The 22174-nt window shown below is 41.3% G+C and overlaps 2 protein-coding genes and 1 long non-coding RNA gene across 3 annotated transcripts; 2 read left to right on the top strand and 1 right to left on the bottom strand.

The window, feature by feature from the left end:
- The first annotated feature begins 2035 nt into the window (after positions 1-2035).
- Positions 2036-6150, top strand: LOC143489556 (transcription elongation factor 1 homolog). Its single transcript, XM_076988662.1, has 4 exons — positions 2036-2174; positions 5213-5352; positions 5440-5510; positions 5745-6150. Exons 2-4 carry the CDS (start codon positions 5237-5239, stop codon positions 5807-5809), a joined length of 252 nt encoding a protein of 83 aa, XP_076844777.1. The 5' UTR covers positions 2036-2174; positions 5213-5236; the 3' UTR covers positions 5810-6150.
- Positions 6151-6787: 637 nt separating this feature from the next.
- LOC143489555 (calponin-1-like) lies at positions 6788-16354 on the bottom strand. Its single transcript, XM_076988661.1, has 7 exons — positions 16087-16354; positions 13229-13350; positions 12692-12758; positions 10441-10578; positions 9572-9688; positions 9189-9335; positions 6788-9004 (listed from the first exon to the last, which is right to left on the bottom strand). Exons 1-7 carry the CDS (start codon positions 16144-16146, stop codon positions 8771-8773), a joined length of 885 nt encoding a protein of 294 aa, XP_076844776.1. The 5' UTR covers positions 16147-16354; the 3' UTR covers positions 6788-8770.
- LOC143489557 (uncharacterized) lies at positions 13937-15561 on the top strand. Its single transcript, XR_013124710.1, has 2 exons — positions 13937-14662; positions 15192-15561. It is a non-coding gene; the product is annotated as an uncharacterized LOC143489557 (long non-coding RNA).
- Positions 16355-22174: the final 5820 nt, after the last annotated feature.

The raw sequence follows: 22174 nt of genomic DNA, 5'->3' as shown, positions 1-22174 counted from the left end.
ATCACGCCTCATTTTACATTTTTTAATAAATTTATTTTCCCTCCCCTCGACCCTGCCCCTGTGGGTGATATATGCACATGTATGACATGTTTTATTATTACTAGACCTTTATTTATACAGGTAGTCCCATTGAGACTTGGCGTCTCATTTACAAGAGAGACCTGTTTACATGTATCGTCTTTATCGTCTGGCTTTGTTTCCTACAATGCCTTGCTAGGTATGTACACATACATGTACATTAGGTGACAAATCACTTTTGTAAGTTGCTCTGGATAAGAGTGTCTGCCAAATGTCATAAATGTGAAATGTAAAGGTGTATGTGGCCCGATCACAATGTGGTAAATGCTTTTTTTAGGATTCTTAAATAAACAATATGTTTATTAAAGTATTTTTTTCCAAAAGTTCTATTATCTGTTTCTTATTAGTTGCCAATAAAATGTTAATGTTTTAGAGGCGATTTGGGATGTACATTTTGCTTAATATATTACCAGTGTGTGACATTGTAAATGGTCTCTGTTCTAGGAGAAAATAAGCTGCATCCTGCGCATTTTTGTTAAATAAAATTCTGCAAGACGTTTCGAACTGGCTTTATATACATCTACAGCACTTACACACGTTTTTAACAAATTATCATTCAGCCTTGCGCCATTTCTCTTGAACTCAAGAATGTTTGACATTCACGCGTGTGGTTAAAAATCACATCCTTTCATTCCTTCCATCCAACTTCGACCCACATCAGTTTGCATACAGGACTGGCAGGTCTACAGAGGATGCAGTAGTTACTGCCCTTCATGCAGTGTTAAACCACCTGGAACAGCAGGGAACCTACGCCCGGCTCCTTTTTGTGGACTATAGCTCCGCTTTTAACACCATTGTCCCCCACAGACTGATGAGCACACTGCTGGATCTGGGTCTTCCCTCTCACACCTGTCTGTGGATCAAAGACTTCCTGACGGAGCGCAAACAAAGGGTCAGAGTGGGACCTCACACCTCTTCAGCCATTAGCCTCAGTACAGGTGCCCCCCAAGGCTGTGTGCTCAGTCCCTTGCTCTACACCCTCTACACCCATGACTGTACCACTGTTCACAACAGCAACACCATGGTAAAGTTTGCCGATGATACCACCATTCTGGGGCTTATCACCGGAGACGACGAGACAGCGTATCGAGACGAGGTAGAACGACTGTCATTGTGGTGCACAGACAACAATCTACGTCTGAATACATCAAAGACAAAGGAGCTCGTCATTGATTTTAGGAAGACAAAAGGAATCATTCAACCCATCACCATCAACGGGGATTGTGTAGAAAGGGTCACAGACTTTCGCTTCCTGGGCATTCGCATTCAAGAGGACCTATCCTGGGGTGTGAACACCATGGAACTTACAAAGAAGGCACAACAGAGACTCTACTTTCTGAGGATCCTCAGGAAGAACAACATTAATCAGAGGCTGTTGGTGTCCTTCTACCGTTCCACCATAGAGAGCATCCTCACTCACGGACTCTGTGTGTGGTTCTCCAGTTGCACTGCAGCATGCAGAAAAGAACTACAGAGGATTGTGAGGTCTGCAGAGAAAATCATTGGGTGCTCCTTACCCACCCTGGAGGATCTATACAGCTCTCGTTGTCTACAAAAAATCCATAAAATCATCAGGGACAATTCTCACCCCGGTCATTATCTCTTAGAGCTGCTACCATCAGGTAGAAGGTACAGAGCAATTAAAACAAGGACAAATCGGCTGAGAAACAGCTTTTACCCCACTGCTATTCGGACACTAAATCACTTGTAACTGCTGATCATTCACATTTGTATCTTGATGTTACCAGTTGGTCTTGTAGAGACGTTTGCTTCTAAAGCTATTTGTCTTTTGTTAAAGACGTTCTTGTAAATCCTGTAAATTCTAAACCTAGTCTTTAAAAATACATATATATATATATTTTTCTTTCTTCTTTTGTACACTCTACACCACAAGTAAGGCACCTTAATTTTCGTTATACCTGGTATAATGACAATAAAGATATTCTGAATTCTGGACACTAGATGGCAGCGTGGAGGACTCTGATCTGTCGCACACGGTTTTAGAGAAAGAGATCTCACCGGAAGTTGGTCTTGTGTTTATTCGGGAGGCGTTGTGCTGGTTTGTGCAGTAATATCGGTGGATTAATTAAATACACGTAAGACGCGTTTTCTTCTTCATATTCGATTGATTTTAATCGTACGTGATTCAAGCGTATCGACTGACGTACCGCTGTCGTCTAGTTGCCTTGCTAGGTGTTGGTTAACTAATGTTAGCTCGGGCTCCGTTTGGCTAGTTAGCTTAGCTAGCTAGCGGCTAACTCGCGTGTTTATGCAACAGGAACCTGCAGTAAAGTGACAAATATTACGAAATAATTCTTTAATTTAAGGTTCGCCTGTAACGTCTTATGCGTATTAAATTAACTAGATGTCGCTTATTAAGCTAGCTAGCTGTTGTAGGTTAACATGTTTAGCTAACTGTATTCAAGCCAGTTATAAGATGGATTTACCGCGTGAGTGAAGACAGTGTAGTAGTAGAATTAGTAAATCAAAAATCAAATCAAATATATTTATATAGCGCTTTTCATAATATATGTTGTCAGTGCTCAAGTGTAGTAGTAGAATTAGTAAATCAAAAATCAAATCAAATATATTTATATAGCGCTTTTCATAATATATGTTGTCAGTGCTCAAGTGTAGTAGTAGAATTAGTAAATCAAAAATCAAATCAAATATATTTATATAGCGCTTTTCATAATATATGTTGTCAGTGCTCAAGTGTAGTAGTAGTATTAGTAAATCAAAAATCAAATCAAATATATTTGTATAGCGCTTTTCACAATATATGTTGTCAGTGCTCAAGTGTAGTAGTAGTATTAGTAAATCAAAAATCAAATCAAATATATTTATATAGCGCTTTTCATAATATATGTTGTCAGTGCTCAAGTGTAGTAGTAGTATTAGTAAATCAAAAATCAAATCAAATATATTTGTATAGCGCTTTTCATAATATATGTTGTCAGTGCTCAAGTGTAGTAGTAGAATTAGTAAATCAAAAATCAAATCAAATATATTTATATAGCGCTTTTCATAATATATGTTGTCAGTGCTCAAGTGTAGTAGTAGAATTAGTAAATCAAAAATCAAATCAAATATATTTATATAGCGCTTTTCATAATATATGTTGTCAGTGCTCAAGTGTAGTAGTAGTATTAGTAAATCAAAAATCAAATCAAATATATTTGTATAGCGCTTTTCACAATATATGTTGTCAGTGCTCAAGTGTAGTAGTAGTATTAGTAAATCAAAAATCAAATCAAATATATTTATATAGCGCTTTTCATAATATATGTTGTCAGTGCTCAAGTGTAGTAGTAGTATTAGTAAATCAAAAATCAAATCAAATATATTTGTATAGCGCTTTTCACAATATATGTTGTCAGTGCTCAAGTGTAGTAGTAGAATTAGTAAATCAAAAATCAAATCAAATATATTTATATAGCGCTTTTCATAATATATGTTGTCAGTGCTCAAGTGTAGTAGTAGTATTAGTAAATCAAAAATCAAATCAAATATATTTGTATAGCGCTTTTCACAATATATGTTGTCAGTGCTCAAGTGTAGTAGTAGTATTAGTAAATCAAAAATCAAATCAAATATATTTGTATAGCGCTTTTCACAATATATGTTGTCAGTGCTCAAGTGTAGTAGTAGAATTAGTAAATCAAAAATCAAATCAAATATATTTGTATAGCGCTTTTCATAATATATGTTGTCAGTGCTCAAGTGTAGTAGTAGTATTAGTAAATCAAAAATCAAATCAAATATATTTGTATAGCGCTTTTCACAATATATGTTGTCCGTGCTCAAGTCTAGTAGTAGTATTAGTAAATCAAAAATCAAATCAAATATATTTATATAGCGCTTTTCATAATATATGTTGTCAGTGCTCAAGTGTAGTAGTAGTATTAGTAAATCAAAAATCAAATCAAATATATTTGTATAGCGCTTTTCACAATATATGTTGTCAGTGCTCAAGTGTAGTAGTAGAATTAGTAAATCAAAAATCAAATCAAATATATTTGTATAGCGCTTTTCATAATATATGTTGTCAGTGCTCAAGTGTAGTAGTAGTATTAGTAAATCAAAAATCAAATCAAATATATTTGTATAGCGCTTTTCACAATATATGTTGTCAGTGCTCAAGTGTAGTAGTAGTATTAGTAAATCAAAAATCAAATATATTTGTATAGCGCTTTTCACAATATATGTTGTCAGTGCTCAAGTGTAGTAGTAGAATTAGTAAATCAAAAATCAAATCAAATATATTTGTATAGCGCTTTTCATAATATATGTTGTCAGTGCTCAAGTGTAGTAGTAGTATTAGTAAATCAAAAATCAAATCAAATATATTTGTATAGTGCTTTTCACAATATATGTTGTCAGTGCTCAAGTGTAGTAGTAGAATTAGTAAATCAAAAATCAAATCAAATATATTTATATAGCGCTTTTCACAACATATGTTGTCAGTACTCAAGTGTAGTAGTAGTATTAGTAAATCAAAAATCAAATCAAATATATTTGTATAGCTCTTTTCACAACATATGTTGTCAGTACTCAAGTGTAGTAGTAGAATTAGTAAATCAAAAATCTAATATATTTGTATAGCGCTTTTCATAATATATGTTGTCAGTGCTCAAGTGTAGTAGTAGAATTAGTAAATCAAAAATCAAATCAAATATATTTGTATAGCGCTTTTCACAACATATGTTGTCAGTACTCAAGTGTAGTAGTAGTATTAGTACTCAAGTGTAGTAGTAGTATTGGTACTCAAGTGTAGTAGTAGTATTGGTACTAAAGTGTAGTAGTAGTAGTATTGGTACTAAAGTGTAGTAGTAGTAGTAGTATTGGTACTAAAGTGTAGTAGTAGTAGTATTGGTACTAAAGTGTAGTAGTAGTAATAGTATTGGTACTAAAGTGTAGTAGTAGTAGTAGTAGTATTGGTACTAAAGTGTAGTAGTACTAAAGTGTAGTAGTAGTAGTAGTATTAGTACTCAAGTGTAGTAGTAGTAGTATTACTACTCAAGTGTAGTAGTAGTATTAAATGTTACTATATAATGACTGCAGTTATGAAAACAAATGACATGCGTATGTTTTTCGACAGTAGTTGGATGTTCTGGTGCATTGTGACCTCCAGGTTTGTCCGGAGTAGTTGGTGGTCATGGCTCGCAGAAAGTCGAAGCGCAAACCGCCTCCCAAAAAGAAGATGACGGGGAACCTGGACACGCAGTTCACGTGTCCCTTCTGTAACCACGAGAAATCATGCGACGTTAAAATGTAAGAAAACTAAACAGTACTCCAGTATTTCACATACCTTCTGCATGTACTGCAACACTAAACTGTTTTGATGATGTTCATTTCTAGGGAACGAAGTCGAAACACGGGAATAATATCTTGTAGTGTGTGTTTGGAGGAGTTCCAGACCCCAATTACCTGTATCCTTTAAAAATCCCCATTAAAGCATGTTAATGAGGATGGTTTACCAAGCACAATCAATTACCTAAAACAGTACGTTTCTTAATTTCTTTAAAAAAATATTGGCGCTGTTTGGAATTGATAAAAAAGAAAAGTCCTCGTTGCCTGTGAATATGTAAGCTGTTCCTGCATAACCCCATTAAGAGACATACTACTTTCATATTGGTGTCATTCGGCCTTAACCACTATTTCAGATCTCTCGGAACCAGTTGATGTGTACAGTGATTGGATAGACGCTTGTGAAGCAGCTAATCAGTAGCTTTCTTGTGGAATCACAAGTCATTACAGACTAAAAGGGCCCTTGGACTAAGATGCATATATTTATATTCTGATATGCATCACCTAACAGTAACTAACATCTTGTATGTAAGTTGGTCCCATAATAAAGCAAATATGGGACGTCTTTCATGGCTAACAACCCTGCATCTTTTTAGTGTTACAGAATGTGAATAAACAAATAAAATGTAGTGTTTATTAAACAATGAATCTAGAGGTGATTTCATAATGGCAGTTAGTAACCACTTGATTCTTTTTTTAATTTGTCTTTTTGATTTTATTATAAGTAATGGCTGGTTCATTAAAAGTCACATCTTTCCTGCATATCCTTTCTTATTGCTAACTGTTTTAATTTTGTAGATTTGTCTTTATTTCAGGATGAATACATTGATTTCATCCAGTTGAAATCTTATTTATAAAAAATAAAGATTAACAGTTCTCCAGATAATCCAAAATAGCGAATGTGTGTCTGCAATATGTGGACGGCACTATACTGTAGACCAGGGGTGCCCACAAGTTTTCACTATACTGTAGACCAGGGGTGCCCACAAGTTTTCACTATACTGTAGACCAGGGGTGCCCACAAGTTTTCACTATACTGTAGACCAGGGGTGCCCACAAGTTTTCACTATACTGTAGACCAGGGGTGCCCACAAGTTTTCAGCTTGCGAGCTGCTTATAAGATGACCAAGTCAGAAAGATCTACCGGGGGTTTGGGGTTGTGAGGTGGCGAACGGAATTTGTTGAGCGGATTGCAGATTGGCTACCATGAATGTCAATCAAAATACAACCGTCAGTGCAGATGGGCGATTCATCTACTACTTTTTAATGTCACGCGATCTACGCACATTCCTTCGCGATCGACCCACACTTCCGACTTCGACGTAGTGAGCACCCCTGCTGTAGCAGATCCTTCTTGAACATAAACATACACATTTTCTGACAAAAATGACTAGGGCACTGATTTGAAAATGGTGTAGTTTAATGGTCTTTCACTTGCTCAGCCATTGATGGTAAGCCACATAAATTAAAAAGTAATCCAATAATATTGTGCTGAAGCCTGACAACAATTCACTTAAATATCACAGGGACATGTGTGGCTATTTTTTATGTTCTTAGCCATGTTATGTTCTTAGGTTGCTTGATAAATGCATGTTGGTAAAACATTTTTAGATCAGTCACTGTGCCAGCTATGTCATAGGATAGGGAGTGTAATCTCATAATAAATACATGATGACAAATCACCAAATCTTCCACTGTCAGATCACAAAGGACCACTAGATGGCACTCTGGAATAGACAATGATTGATGACCACAAAATGTCTAAAAATCACTTGAGTCCTAGTGTTTGTGCTGCTCATTTGTAATGAAAACGAACAGTACCTCTCGTGTTACGTATGGTTAGATAGGACCCGAGATGGCTGTTGAGGTCTCTGTGTGTTATTCCCATCAGAATGCACCACCAGTTCAGCTCTAGAACCTCAACTGTGTTCCCCGTACTGCTGCAAGAACGTTCTCAACTGTGTTCCCCGTACTGCTGCAAGAACGTTCTCAAATGGCTTTTACCTAAAGGCTTCCTTCGTGGCATTTTTTGAACTTGCAAACTTTATGGCTTAAGTTTAGAATTACAATCTCTGAGCCATGGTCATAAACAATCCGATCAGTGCATGTGGTTGTATTTAGGCTCTAACCATCGTAATCTTTTGCTTTGTGCCTTTGTAGACTGCCTGGGTTGGTGAATACCAGCTGAAGTGCAGGTCTTCTCCGGCTACATGATAGTATTTCAGCACCTTTTCTATCTGGATTAGGATTTACTGCTATAGGCTTAAGTGGACAGCACTCACACCGCTGACCCACACCTGGTTTGTCACTCAAGACAACGTCTCCCGTCTGAGAGAGCAGGCGATTTTAGTTTCACAGGTCAAACAGATGTGATCTCTTCGAACCATACTAATTTATTACCTGTAACCTTTGTGATCACAGGTGACATAATAAGCAATAATTTTCTGCATACTTAAAATACAACCTGCTATTCAATACCAAATTGTGCCCATAACAGAATGTATAGAGGAGAGTGATTTGTTCTACAAGGCCCAGGGTGGGATTTTGGCACTTGGGTATCTAGTAAAAACAATAAGCTTTTCACCTCCAAAAGCTCAGCAGTACTGAATCAGCACACATTCATCTGGTCAGGTTCTGCACCTGTAGATTTTAGCTTGACTTCAAGCCTCATGGGTGACTATTATGGTATGCATCGGCGAGCCACCTTCAGACACTAGGAGAGGGAAGACGGGCTTGCTTTAAAGACGTGCAAATGTCAGGCCAATCCCGACTCTGCGTCCGACTGGAAGAACTTTAGCAGTCCGCAGTGTCCGCCCAGGCAGAGAGAGTTTTTTGCTGCTGTTAGTGAGCTGCTCTACGCTTCTGCAGTTGTAGCGACGTGACGGGTTAGTAGCACAGCATCCTTACGGTCCTGTTCACTTCTTCCCAGCCAGACTCCATGGCCATAGCTGTGAGATCAGGTGCACTCTTACAGGTTTTGGGGGCTATTATATATAAATATATGCATGTACAATTCCACATTTCTTTCTACTATAATTCTATAATTTTGAAGCAAAGTTTTGTCCCTCTGCTAAAAGTGGAATGTGCTGCAAATGAGGTGACAGCAGGCTGCTAGACTTGAGAGAGAAAGAAGAGTGAAAAGCAGTAGCAGTCAGTGGCAAATAATAATTTAAAAACTAATAAACTGCAAAGATTCCTCTCAAATTTCTCAAAACTGATCAGCTGTCGTAGACCTACTTTTGAGCATTGGCTGATTAGCTGTGACATTTGTCGACAGTTTGGGTCTTGCAGGATGCGGCGTTTAAAATACAAATGGAAAAAAAATTTGGTGAATTATAAAACGAGATTAAAAGCAGGGCGTGGGGGCGGTGGTCCGCGCGTCCTAGTCAGAGTACTGGTATCCGTCCATCTCCTGGCCGTTGTCCATGTAGTCTTCGGGGTAGGTGCAGTACTTCTTGTCGTAGACCTGCCGTGGGAGACCGTAGACGGTCATGCCGGACTGCGACGCCACCTTGTTGGTGCCCATCTGGAGGGAGACGGTGGCCGTGTCGCAGCTCTCCATGTCCAGCTTTTTATCGAAGATCTGTCGCTTGGTCCCCGGCGCCGTCATGCCAGCCTGAAGGGACGAGGGGGAACGTTCACGTGTGCTTCAATGAACACACCACAGCACCAATGGATAGAAAATGGCTTCTGATAGGTAGGCTCACAAATGCTATTTGTAGAACTCAGAACTAACAAAATCCAACAATAACTGGATTAATAAGATGTAAAATGAATACAGCAGAAAGTACTGTAAGCACCTGACTGGCTCCTTTATTGGTTCCCATTTGCAGACTAATTGTTGATTGGTCCATAGGATTATCCATGCCCGCCTTAGGGTCGTAGAGGTGACGCCGTGTGCCATAGGATGTCATACCCTTCTGGCTGGCAAACTTATTGGTACCCATCTGCAAGTATCCAAAGGAGCTTGTAGCATTTGCTTACATTCTTGGAGCAAGGTGATAAAACGTACTTAAAAGCATTTTTTCTGTAATCCATCAGTATTACAAATATAACCTTAACAGCTTTACTCAAACTCCTTGGCTGTATACGTTCAGGTGAAGTGAAGCTTTTAACATGTTGTAAAACAGTACACAGGAGCAGACACCCACAGCCACACCCACACCCACACCCATAGGCTGACCTGCAGACCAATGACATTACGGCCTTCCTTTATCTTCTCTGGGGCAAACTTGCGCTGCTGTTTCTCTGCATACTTCACACCAACGTCGTATTTAGTGTTGATGCCTTTTGATTTAGCCTACACACAGTAACCAACAGGATTGTGGGTTATAGACTAGCATTGTTTGTACGGTAGCAGACATCATAAAACACTACCAAGGCAAAATATAAATATATGTAACATAAAACTCTAATAGAAACAATAGAAAGCTTTGGTAGTCTATATCTTTTGTCTTTCATAGCAGGAATCCTCTGCAATTAGTTTTAAAATCAGTACAAACAAACACATGCTAATTTTAACAAACTTTTGGCAGTTTAAAAAAATAACCAATTTTTCATCTGCTGCGTCCAAAATTGTATCTAAGCAGATTTAAGTATACAAATGCTATAAAAAGGTGGAAGTCATTGTCGTCATGAGGAACATGCATGAGCCAGAACTACATCAGCACGCTCCAGAACTACATCAGCATGCTCCAGAACTACATCAGCACGCTCCAGAATTACATCAGCACGCTCCAGAACTACATCAGCACGCTCCAGAACTACATCAGCACGCTCCAGAACTAGATCGGCATGTGCAGAGCTCCGTGGGATCTCTGTTGTTTAGGGATCTCTGTATTTAGTTTATTCCCACAGCAGAGCCTGCACAGCAAGAGACTGCAGGTTCTGATTCAGCTCATCTGGTCTTGGGGACACCAGGACAAATGTTTCAGATTAACAATGGGTGGTACCTCATATGTTTGACAGCTCTCAGCAAGCAGGTGTGCATGCAGACGTGCTCTGCAGGGAGGCCCGGTTTAGCATGATTGGCCAGACCTGCGGTCCACTTACCATCCCGGCCAGGGCAATCAGAGTGCTCTGGACCTGAGTGTGGTTGACATTCTCAAACAGGTCATTTGCCTCAAAGATGTCGTGCGGTTTCAGCCCGTACTCCTGAATGGCTCGCACAAAATTCCCAATGTTCTCCAGCTGTGAGGAAACAAGCAATTTACACTGTAGTTTGTGAAGCGGAAACGGCCATCTGTAAACACGCTTGTATTGTGTTCACGTACGGGGCGAGGTGTGTGCCACTACACGCTCAGCTCAAATCTGGAATTAATAACCACTGTCCCCAATACAGGGAGGAGGAAACCACAGACCACATGTTGCGGTCAAGACTTGAAGCTAGTTTCACTGGATAAAAATCCGAATTTTTTAACACAAATAGCCAAACACTTTTTGGATTTTTACATTGTAGTTAAGTATTTACAGAAAACACCACTTACAATGATATAAAACCAAACATTTTTCTACATCATTGATTCTTTAAGAAAATAACACTGTCTTTATATGACGCTAAAATAAAACAGTGCTTGATTAACAATTGGAAGGAGGACGTCACAATCTTGGATGGTCCCGAATGACCATTTTATTGAAGATAAACATTTTCATTTAAAAATCCTCAGTGCAATTTACTTAGTTTCCTTGCACAGAAAACAGCTTCAGACACATCTTTGCTATTTATATCATGCACAGGCTTAAAATATATTTAAGCATGTGTTTTTTTTTTACATGTAGTGTAGTTAGTCTCTGTATGGGTATGGATATACTTTTTAAACATCCAATATTAAAAGCTCCACTGGTGTCTAGTATCTCAGTAGCTATGCATTATCCTCGAGTGCAACAATTGTCCTCTTATCATTATATCATTGACAGCTCAGTAAACACCTGCATGTGGTGTTCTTCCTCTCAAAGGCAAGATGTTGGAGTGTGTGCAGCAAGTCCATACCATGGGCCCAGTGTTATTTAGTGGCACTGCAGCATGGAACATAAACAGCTATTCACACATTGCTCATGCAAATCTAAACAACCTGCTACTGAACTGGCACATTGTATACTGGTCCCTGCTGACTTAGTGATGCATTAGTGCCAGACCAGTTATTCTGCTAGTTTCTGTCAAACAACAGATCAAGAGATCCTGTTGGATCCAACAGGACGCCAGCTTAGATGTCGTAAGGCTGCAGTCAGGATGGCAGGATGCAGTCAGGACTTGCATAAAAATATCCTAAATTAACCAGTTGTTAGACAGATCTGGCAAGATGCACTACAGTTGCTGCTGTGTAATCGGTCTACAGAAGAATCCCTCAAGGGACAAAAACAAATCACGTCCAGACAGAGCCAGAGTGGCTAATCGGGAGATTCGGGCCGGCTCATGTCAGTCTCTAGTTTGGGTCGATTGGGAGGGGATAATAATTTTGGGCCGGATTTTGGCATGAAACTCCCGGGCTGAAAAAGTGTCCCACTCCGGCCCTGCGTCCGGAGCAAAAAGACCACAAAGATCCCATATGCAGCATATCGGTAGGCGTGATACACGATCGTGAGCTGGTTCCTCCTACCAAAAACTATGAAGCACTCCCAGAGAACACGGAGAACAAACAACAGAACAAACCTGTTCTCTGGAGAGCTTGTGTACTTCACTACAATTTTGAATTCGCCAAATATTACATATTAAATATTTATGAAATCATAAGTATTTATGAAAAGTATTTTATATAGCATAAGTGATTCTTATAGAGTTTGAATAGACCTGTCCATAGTCATAGTCAATATGCGACCAGGCATTCCTAAAGTGAACTGCCCTATAAGAGTCTTTTGGAATACTGAAACCTGAGACAAATGCTTTTGTGGGGAATATAGAGCGAATGGGTTTATCTGTGAAAAGCAAATGATTACATAAACTTGGTTAAATAGTCCTCATGTCATTTATAAGGCTGCTGTCAACTTAAATCCATTCTGGATTTATCTAATTTGATCGTGTAGTGTATGTATTGATCATTTTGGGGTGTTCTCAGTGGGAAGCATCCTCAGATGCAACTCTGTGTCTGTTACATGTTTTATGGCCCTTACACCAGCTGACTTGCTGCCGGGCGTTTAAGCCTCATTATCTCCACTGTATTATGATGAAGAATCAGGCTGGGGCAGAGGGCTTCCAACAGCCTCGGCAGCTGTGCAGGATGGCAATGGAACACCTCCCAAAGCATCATGGGACTTGTAGAAAAAACATCATCTGTGATATTTGCCATTAACAGAAAAGGAAGCTCACCTGATGCCAGTTTTGATTGGAGTTGTTGATTTTTTTCACAGAGCCGGGCTGGAGGGTGTTGATGAGTCTGGTTAGCACAGAGACGAAGAATAAAGAACGACATCAGTTCTAGAACCGAAAGAAAAACTTGTTCAACATGAACAAATAAGGCCTAAGGCTGCCACACACTGGTTGTTACCTTCAGTCTAAAAGCACACATCATATACAATGGTGGGTCTGCAGTCATATACCACGGTGAGTTTGAGCCCCAAGCGTCTGTGGCCAGACCTGGTGCTGCTCTTTTTACTGTTTTTGTCCCATCAGTCACAACAATAATAATAATGCCACAAGCCCTTCGTGGGTGTACATGTTCCTGCGATTGCAGACCAAGGCCGTTAGTGCTCTCCTCCAAGTTAGTTCAGCACCTCCGTGATGCAGGATGGACCTCAAAGGTGGGGTGCTTGGCTACACGCGTCTCCTGGCATGTGATGCACATGTTGTCATACGACAGGGGAACAGAGTCAAACAAAAGAGAAAGAACACGATGGCAAAACTCACTCGCACAGGATGACGCCATTTTTAAGACCCTCCATGAAGTTGCCCGGAACCTTCTGTCCCGTCACCTCGTGGATCCACAGCCGGAGTTCCTCCTCCTTCTGAGGGTCATATTTCTGGGCCAGCTAGGAGACAGAGGCCACCAAACACACCATTAACAAATCTACATTTGAGTTTAACTGTTTTTCTACAATATCATGGTGGATATGAGCTGAGCTAGTGTCAAAAATACTTTTGGTATGTTGAGTACAAAAACATACTTCTAAAAAAACCAAACAAACAAATGTTGTGTGAATGTGTTTTGGTGTAAGATCAGAGACGGTCATCATACCAAAAATTATACCAGCCATAAAGACAACGTCAACAATAATAGTAATAGTAATAATGATTATTATTACTATTAAAGAGGGTAAAAAGTATTGACAATTTATCTGGACAAATCTTAGAACTAACACTAACGTTACAGTGTCAGCTCTCATTGAAAGAACATTTGACCAACACTTCATGTTGGAAAAAACCACGCAGCCAAGAAGAAAATGCATATCAATAACATTTCAAATATGAAGCCAGTTACACAATCCTGTGTAACCATAGCTTAGAAACCAAAATTTGATCAGAACTCTCAGCTAGTTTTTATTAGCTCCATAAATGACATTCCTTTCCTTCTCTTTCTGTAGCAGCAGGCTTCTAGAAATAGTGTCTGCAAGGCCTTAGGGGCTGGATTAAGGGGCTGGATTAAGGACTAGCAAGCGGAACGTCCACATGCTCTTTGATGACGTTTTTCACGTTGACCCCCGTCAGCTGGGCTGTGTTGGAAGGGCCCCGATCTCCTCCGCCTCTTCTGAAACGTTTGTCTGACAACACAAATGACAACGAGCGAGGCAGAGGAGGGGGGAGGAAGCAGAGCCAACAATAACACTCATTTCAAAGCAGCAGGGGCCACTCCAGCACACCAAACTAGGGAGAAACCTCTCTCTCTCTCTCTCTCTCTCTCTCTCTCTCTCTCTCTCTCTCTCTCTCTCTCTCTCTCTCTCTCTCTCTCTCTCTCTCTCTCTCTCTCTCTCTCTCTCTCTCTCTCTCTCTCTCTCTCTCTCTCTCTCTCTCTCTCTCTCTCTCTCTCTCTCTCTCTCTCTCTCTCTCTCTCTCTCTAACATGTATACATACACATTTCTCCTTGTCACTCCCCCTACAGCCATATATCCATCATCTCACATGTCCACTATTTCTTTATGTCCGTCCTTCTCTAAGTGTGTCCATATTCTCTCTCTCTCTCTCTCTCTCTCTCTCTCTCTCTCTCTCTCTCTCTCTCTCTCTCTCTCTCTCTCCTTTTTTCTCTCTCTCTCTCTCCTTTTTAAAGTGAAATAGCTGCACATGCTAACCACATCCGACTGATGGATGCCAAGATGGACAGCCGTCAGCTCCAGCCAAGGAATTCAGGTCAGACCTCCATCTGTTTTTGTTTTTTTTCTTTCACTCTGGACATGAGGAATGCAATCAGCACCACCTTCTCTCCACAGCTTGGCTCTCTCTTTTGCTAAATAGTATGATTTGGGTGGGTTATCTAAAACAGGGATACTGTAAGAGCATGACAGTGTGCCTGTCCCCATCTGGAGACACAACAAACACCTGTAATCTGTTCATTAGCTCTGTGTGTGAAGGCCTGCATCTTCCCACACTACTTTAGAATTATGAAGTGATCAACAAAGCACTTATAACCTAATGAGAGTTTACTAAAATGATACTGTGCATGTGAGATCTACTGAATTATCTTTAACATATGAAAACATTGTGCAAATAACAATAATGAAATCAGACTTTGGCTGTCATTGGACGAAAGTCTGATTTCTGATTGTCTCATACTAAGAGTAAGGTGAAGGTGGTGGCGGTTTGTCTCCTCTCTTATGGTAGGATGTCCTGCGTTCTGCTTCATCCCAAACTGTTTACAATGAGCCACTTTCCTTTTCAGATACAGAGAGAGCTCTGCACTTCCTTTTATGGAAACCAGAAAGTCACAAGGCGGTCACTGCAGTGGACATAGCAAGCCAGCAACACTCCAATTGACAGCAACCCACCAGCACTCATACACAATATATCCATAGTGTATTCTCAGTGTCATTGGTTAGAACACCTGAAGCATTCTGGGATATCTGGAGAGGTATGAGGATATAAAGGGAAAATGGCTCTTTCTAGTAAAGAATCTGGCAACATGACAAGCTGACTGTGTAGAACATATTATCTCCCTTATCTACAAGGATAAAAATATTATCTCCCTTATTTGCTTATCTACAAAATGTAAAAATATGGATTCACATAAGACCTGAAGGAAACGTCTTACTGTGACTACACAAAAAAAGACTATTTGACAGTCACACACAAACCTGTGTGTAATCACAGCGGTTGAAACGTGTAAAAGTGTAACAACCATGGCAAATGCGAGTGAATTGCTCTGCTGAGCAAGACGTCAGTGTTGACAAAAGATTTCTTTAATTTGAAGCTACTGCAGACAGGTGATGTCCTTCTAGACCTGTTCGCTTTGTCCAACATGTAATCAGTGTGTATGATGTGAGTTTGGCACTATGATCAGAGGTGATGGGCCTAGGACAAACGTACAAGCTGCACAAACATAAATCAGACGAGTCGAATATATCGAGATGCACGGACAAACAGAAGACAACGAAACGAATACACGTCTCCCCCACGTACGCTCACAACACAGCAGGCCCATGTGAACACACCAGTGTTTGGCCGTGTGGTCCGTCAAAGCCATTTAAACCAGCGCACGTGCCGCTCGCGCCCCGACTGACACATTTCAACAGATTTCCAATCAGTCTCTGAATATTTACATCTGAACATTCACCTACCTTGCTTTTCACCTCTGCAGAAAGCCCGAAGGCTGGCCCGCTTCTGAAGTGTTGTGTCATTGTATTCTGTCAAAGTCGATCGAAATTATAAATTAAAAAATTGCGTAAACAAGAACTTAGCTAAAAGTTTAAAGAATAGGCTTGTCCGGTAGATATCGGTTGTAAATGTTGAATCCGGTGCTGGTGTTGGAGTATTTGGGTTCTTATATCCTATTCCGTTATCTCTGCATTAGAAGGTCCACATCGCAACACTTTGCCCAATCTTTTTTAAACTCTTCCCATCTGCGCGTGGCCGAGGCGCGCGCTGGTTGGTCGGTCCCTGCTCACGTCCTCCAGGGTGATGTCAGCTGCATGGTATTGAACTCACTCTCTGTCACTTTTTCCACTTTCAATAGAATTTACGGATGCCCCCGATATGTCTGATCGAAATACGCTGCAGTCTTATATCTTATTTACACTGTACGGGCCACAGAGATGTTTGAGCTGAGACTGTAGATCTATATTTTAGAGTTGTTACAAAATCATGTATGTCCCAGATGAATTCTTTGGAGAATACGTGCTTGGTTTAAGTTAGTAATGTAATGCCTTACAGGTTGGGACGACGATGGTCTATCAGGAAAAGAAACTTTATTACACGTTCATTTTGAAATATGTTGTTACTTGAATTTTCTACAATGACAGTGGAAACTGGTTCTTTTTCAAAGTGGAATATTCTACATTGGCCAGCGCTTAACAGAAACAGCATCCGTGGAGCATTACATGACCGTTAATCCCAGTACGATATGAATTCCTCTATAAAAATATAAAGCCCTTAGTTTGACACACGCTCGGCGTGAACTCGGTCACATCTGACGTCCCTGCGTACACGTGACCAGAGTTCGAGTCCAACGGGCCTACAGAGGTGTCCAGTTCATTGTCGCCGAATCATCCGTATATTCCTGGACAAATTAGCGGCTGACGGTCGCTGAACTTTACCCGAGAACTAAATTGTATTATTCAAACATTAATCTATTATTAAAATTAATCAGATTTTGTTAATCTGTTTCTTTGAGTAGAAGGTTCTCATTCACTGTTTGGGGTAAATGTGTGTTCCAGTGTGTTACCTTGCTTTCAGATTTCCTGAACACCTCATTATGCAGTGCATAATGCATAATGCAAACATAAAATATAAGAATCCTGACCACATATTTGAAATATCATTGATTTAGAGAAACCTTTATACCTGTGTGTCTCAAATTGTCTACCTAAAATACTGTAAATGTTAAACATACTAATGAACAAGACAAAGTGATATTAGTTTTATATGAGACTCCTAAAGATAACTGCTAACACTGGGATTGCGAGCAGTGTGCCTACAGTGTAGAGCGGCCTTTGATACGCACTTACAGAAAACTGGCCGAACTGTGGACACATGCCAGATAATACGACAGTGGGTTTGATGGGAGAAGAAGTGGCACGCTGATATACTGCACAAACATTTAGAAAGGTGTGATTTAAAAAGACTATTTTCATAGGTGTGATGCTTTCGTCATAACCTCTGACTTGATAAGTGTTGTAATAACACTTATAACCTCTGACTTGATAAGTGTTGTAATAACACTTATAACCTCTGACTTGATAAGTGTTGTAATAACACTTATAACCTCTGACTTGATAAGTGTTGTAATAACACTTATAACCTCTGACTTAAGTGTTTTGCATAAATAGTTTGTCAATCAGGTGTCATAAAACTGTTAAGCTTCTTAAAAATAAAACTATTAAACAGCTAATTTTGTGGAATTTTTATGAAAAAGTGGGATGAATTTTACATTAGAATTCTTAATATGCTGTGACCTCAAACACATTAGTTTTATTCCACTAGCAAAAGATTTCCAGGCTCTCCTAGAAAATTAAATAACCACAGAATGTGAAAAAGTTACTGCCTGTCAGATGGAAATGGGAGTAGATTTGTTCACACTTTATAAAGTTTTTAGCATCAGATTCCAATCTCAGCATTGTAGAGATAATAATGAAAATGACATAACTTTACAAACTTCTGGTTGTGGAATGTTTTAGCTTACACAGGGTGATATCTAGTCAAACAATATTTTGTGTCCAAATGCACAGTGATCATTTGGATGGCAATTTATGTTAAATAGTTTACCTGTAGCATGTGGACACTATTTAAAAAAAGGCTAATGATATTTTGGTGAGTAGTTAACAGATTTAGCCTTTCATGGTATTTGTAAGATGTTATAAATGGATCTGATGACCTCTTTTGCAATCTGAACCGTTTTGTTGATTGGATATAGGCTTCGAGTAAACCAACACACTCATGTGTGGCAACTGTGTCACACCTGCCCCACTACGAACAGGCTTCCACGGCAAACTGGTGTACACCTGTTCCCCATACTGCACTGGCACCTGGAGAAAAGATGGCAGACAAACATAAGTCTGCTCCCGGGCACCACCAGGGATCACTGCTGGATGACAACAGCCATGGACTAATTCTTCTTGTGGTGCAAGGGGTTAGCTTACTGGACAAGATGGTACAGCGTGCAGGCTTCCTTGGGGGTGATGGTTCAGTACCCCAGGGAAGACTCACAGCTCTTTTTCTGAGAAGTTGGCCATTTGCAAAACCCACAGAATGCCCCCACAACCTCTAAGCGATACGCTCACGGAGAGCTCCAACCACAGGCTTGTCGTCCATGCTATCTGCATCTCAGAGGGACTCCTGGGAACTGGAACATATACAGATACTGTTGGCGTGTGTTGTTATGACTCGCTTCAAGCACATATGTGATCACTCAGCTCTTACTTTGTGCGTTAAAAATGTCCATTAAGTAATTCCACTTGGGGTGGCTAGTCTGTGCGTTTGTTGAACATGCTAGAACATTTAAGGAGGGTCAGGCACTCATTAACTATGGAGTACACTCACTGACCACTTCATTAAGATCACCTACCTTGTAGTTACACATACAGACGCTCCATTAGACATAGTCATTCTTCTGCTGGCCATATACAGTTTGCATTCACTCTACGAGTGGTCAGTGTTTGATCATACATCTGCTATTGTCTGTATATTAATACAAATTAAAGTACCACTTCCACACTAGTGTTATTGCTGTGCGCTGGGTTTCCAACTACTGGTTTTCTACTCCATATTTTAGCTGAGTCTACATATACACTATATAACTTAATTCAGAGCAAATATTCAAATGTGTGTTTAGACTCAATTTTAACATAAAAGCCACACATACATTTATCTACATATCAAACAGAGCACAAAGCCCTATAGACCTGCTGTTCTGTACATATGACAGGAGAGTAAGACTGAACATACACACAACATTATGTAAGCTGTCTTTGACTTGGACAGGCTGACACGGTAGCACAGAGCAAGCAGGGCCTTCAGCTGGAGAGCAGCTCGATCTCTGGCTCCCGTAAACATACTCGGGACCCAGATGAAGCCGGGAGGAATTTGGACACTTTATTTGGTCATGACTGAGGCTAAGCCTGTTCCGGGAGGCGGGAGAGAGACAGAATGCTGCAGTCGTACAGTTGTACTCTACGATCATAAGAGCCCTATGGGGGACTTTTAAACAGATTTGGGTTTATTGAGACATAACACAAATACAGTTAGTCTGCCACAGCCTGAATAGCAAAGGGGCTGAAAATATCCACTTATTGAACCAGTTACTCTGTAGGAATTCACTGTCTGGAAGTTAATTTCACACTGATGTTTTCACTGTGTACATATTGCATATTGTGGTAAGTCTGTTAATAAGTCCAACTAAACCCAGCATAATCTAATATCGTTTAAACTGATATTTTTAGTTAAGGAGTAAAGTAAATCCAGCATATCAGTATTGTTTAAATCAGTCACCTTTTAACAACTTTTATTTAATAAGACTTTTTAAAAAGTCGGTTATATTTCTCAACTTCTATCCTACTCAGCATATTTCTAACATGAGAATGTCACACTATTGTAAGGAACAAGTCGCATTAATTTATAGGATTCTGGACTAGACAACTGGCCACCATGAATAGAAAAGCGGAAAAGGAAACAAATTTCTTGCTTCAGGTGAAAACATTCTTGGCATGCCTATTGTGAAGAAACCTCGCTATACGCCAGCGTTGTGGACATTGGCAGGGGACGCCACGCAGCCTCCAGTGAACCACAGTCCTGCGCGTTATCACCACAGTAGCCAAAGATGAGAGACGTCCGACAGGAGTACGGATGTCATGGAAGAAGAGAACGGCTGAGGAGGGAAAAGTCACGTTCTTACAGAGAAACTGAGAAATGTTGTGGCTGCACCTCAAGGGGCCTTTCCAGAGAGCTCCCCTCTCCCCTCCTCCCCTCCTCCCCCTCCTCCCCTCCTCCCCCTCCTCCCCTCTCCCCTCCTCCTCCTCCTCCCCTCTCCCCTCCTTCCCCTCTCCCCTCCTCCCCTCCTCCCCCTCCTCCCCTCTCCCCTCCTCCCCCTCCTCCCCTCTCCCCTCCCCCCTCCTCCCCCCTCCTCCCCCTCCCCCCCTCTCCCCTTCCCCCCTCCCCCTCCTCCCCTCCCCCCCTCTCCCCCTCCCCCCCTCCTCCCCCTCTCCCCTCCTCCCCTCTCCCCTCCTCCCCCTCCCCCCCTCCTCCCCTCTCCCCTCCCCCCCTTCTCCCCCTCCTCCCCTCCCCCCCTCCTCCCCCCTCCCCTCTCCCCCTCCCCTCTCCCCCTCCCCCCCTCCCCTCCCCTCTCCCCCTCCCCTCTCCCCCTCCTCCCCCCCCTCCCCTCTCCCCCTCCCCCTCCCCTCCCCTCTCCCCCTCCCCCTCTCTCCCTCTCCCCCTCCCCCTCCTCCCCTCTCCCCTCTCCTCCCCCTCCCCTCCCCCCTCCCCCCCTTCTCCCCCCCTCCTCCCCCCTCCCCTCTCCCCCTCCTCCCCCCTCCCCCTCCTCCCCTCCCCCCCTCCTCCCCCCTCCCCTCTCATCTCATCTCTGCGCGACTAGACTGCCTGGCTATTTATGGTAGAAGGCTCCCTCAACCTACAAAGCAGAGAGGAATTCAGTGAACTGGGTTCAAAGCATCAACTCCTAAGGCTACAGTGTCCAGTGCATACAGTGGGTGATGATGCCCACTCATTACAGACTGGTAAACTGGCACAAACACGCACGTTAGTTCCGACACTACCAATGACTCCAAACCAGCCCAGTAACAGCCAGCTGCTTTTTTTGTAAACTATGGGCTACTCTGTTTCACAGTAGTTTTTGCTAACAGGCTGATTGGAAAGTCAATATACTCCTTTAAAGAGCTGTGGAGCATTTTAATAGCTGTTTGGCTGGACCTTATATAGTCGTTTGGAGGTCTGGAACACAGATTTTCAAGTCTGGGAGTCAACTTGAATACTGCAGGATCCTGTTGCAACAGTGTCCAGCTTTATAGAGCTCATTTACAATCTGGTTTGATAAACAAATCTGGTCTGTGAAAATGTGGTTATAACATACCTGTAAAAATATTAAGGACCTATTTGAATATACTAGCTAGAAGCTACACTAGCTATACACAATACCAACATAAACATTACACATTTAAGCTGCTTTAAAGGTAAAGGTCTGCCTATAAAAAGGGAGGCTGTAAGGAGAGCTCCACGTGTGAGATTTAAAGGGCAAATAAGTGTTACAGAACGGCTAGGATGGAGTGCATACCACAGCAGCGATGAAGACCTGTATGACGCATAAGCAGTGTCATAGGGCAGACTTACTGAACACCTCCGATTGTACAAAAACTGGGGCCCATGACGTTGTGCATTAAGTATATGTGTGTGTGCGCGCATGTGTGTGTGTGTGTTTGGCACGGATGATTTTCATTGAGACCGTGATACAGTATGTGACCATGTTTGGTAAAAGCTGTGCTGGCTCCCTGACCCAGCCCATTGACCGGGAGTCAGCACTACGGGACTGGATTCAATCAGGCCCTGTGTGCTACCTCACACATGCTCCCCTTTACCTCTCTCTCTCTCTCTCTCTCTCTATCCCCCTCTCCATCTTCCTCACCCCCCTTCTTTCTCCCTTTCGTCCCTCTATCTTTCTTCAATCTGCCTCCACTTCTCTATACTCTGTTCGGTCCCGGACCC

This window comes from Brachyhypopomus gauderio, unplaced genomic scaffold, assembly GCF_052324685.1.
Source record: "Brachyhypopomus gauderio isolate BG-103 unplaced genomic scaffold, BGAUD_0.2 sc63, whole genome shotgun sequence".
Classification (NCBI taxonomy): domain Eukaryota; kingdom Metazoa; phylum Chordata; class Actinopteri; order Gymnotiformes; family Hypopomidae; genus Brachyhypopomus; species Brachyhypopomus gauderio.
This window is presented reverse-complemented; position numbering and strand designations above follow the sequence as displayed.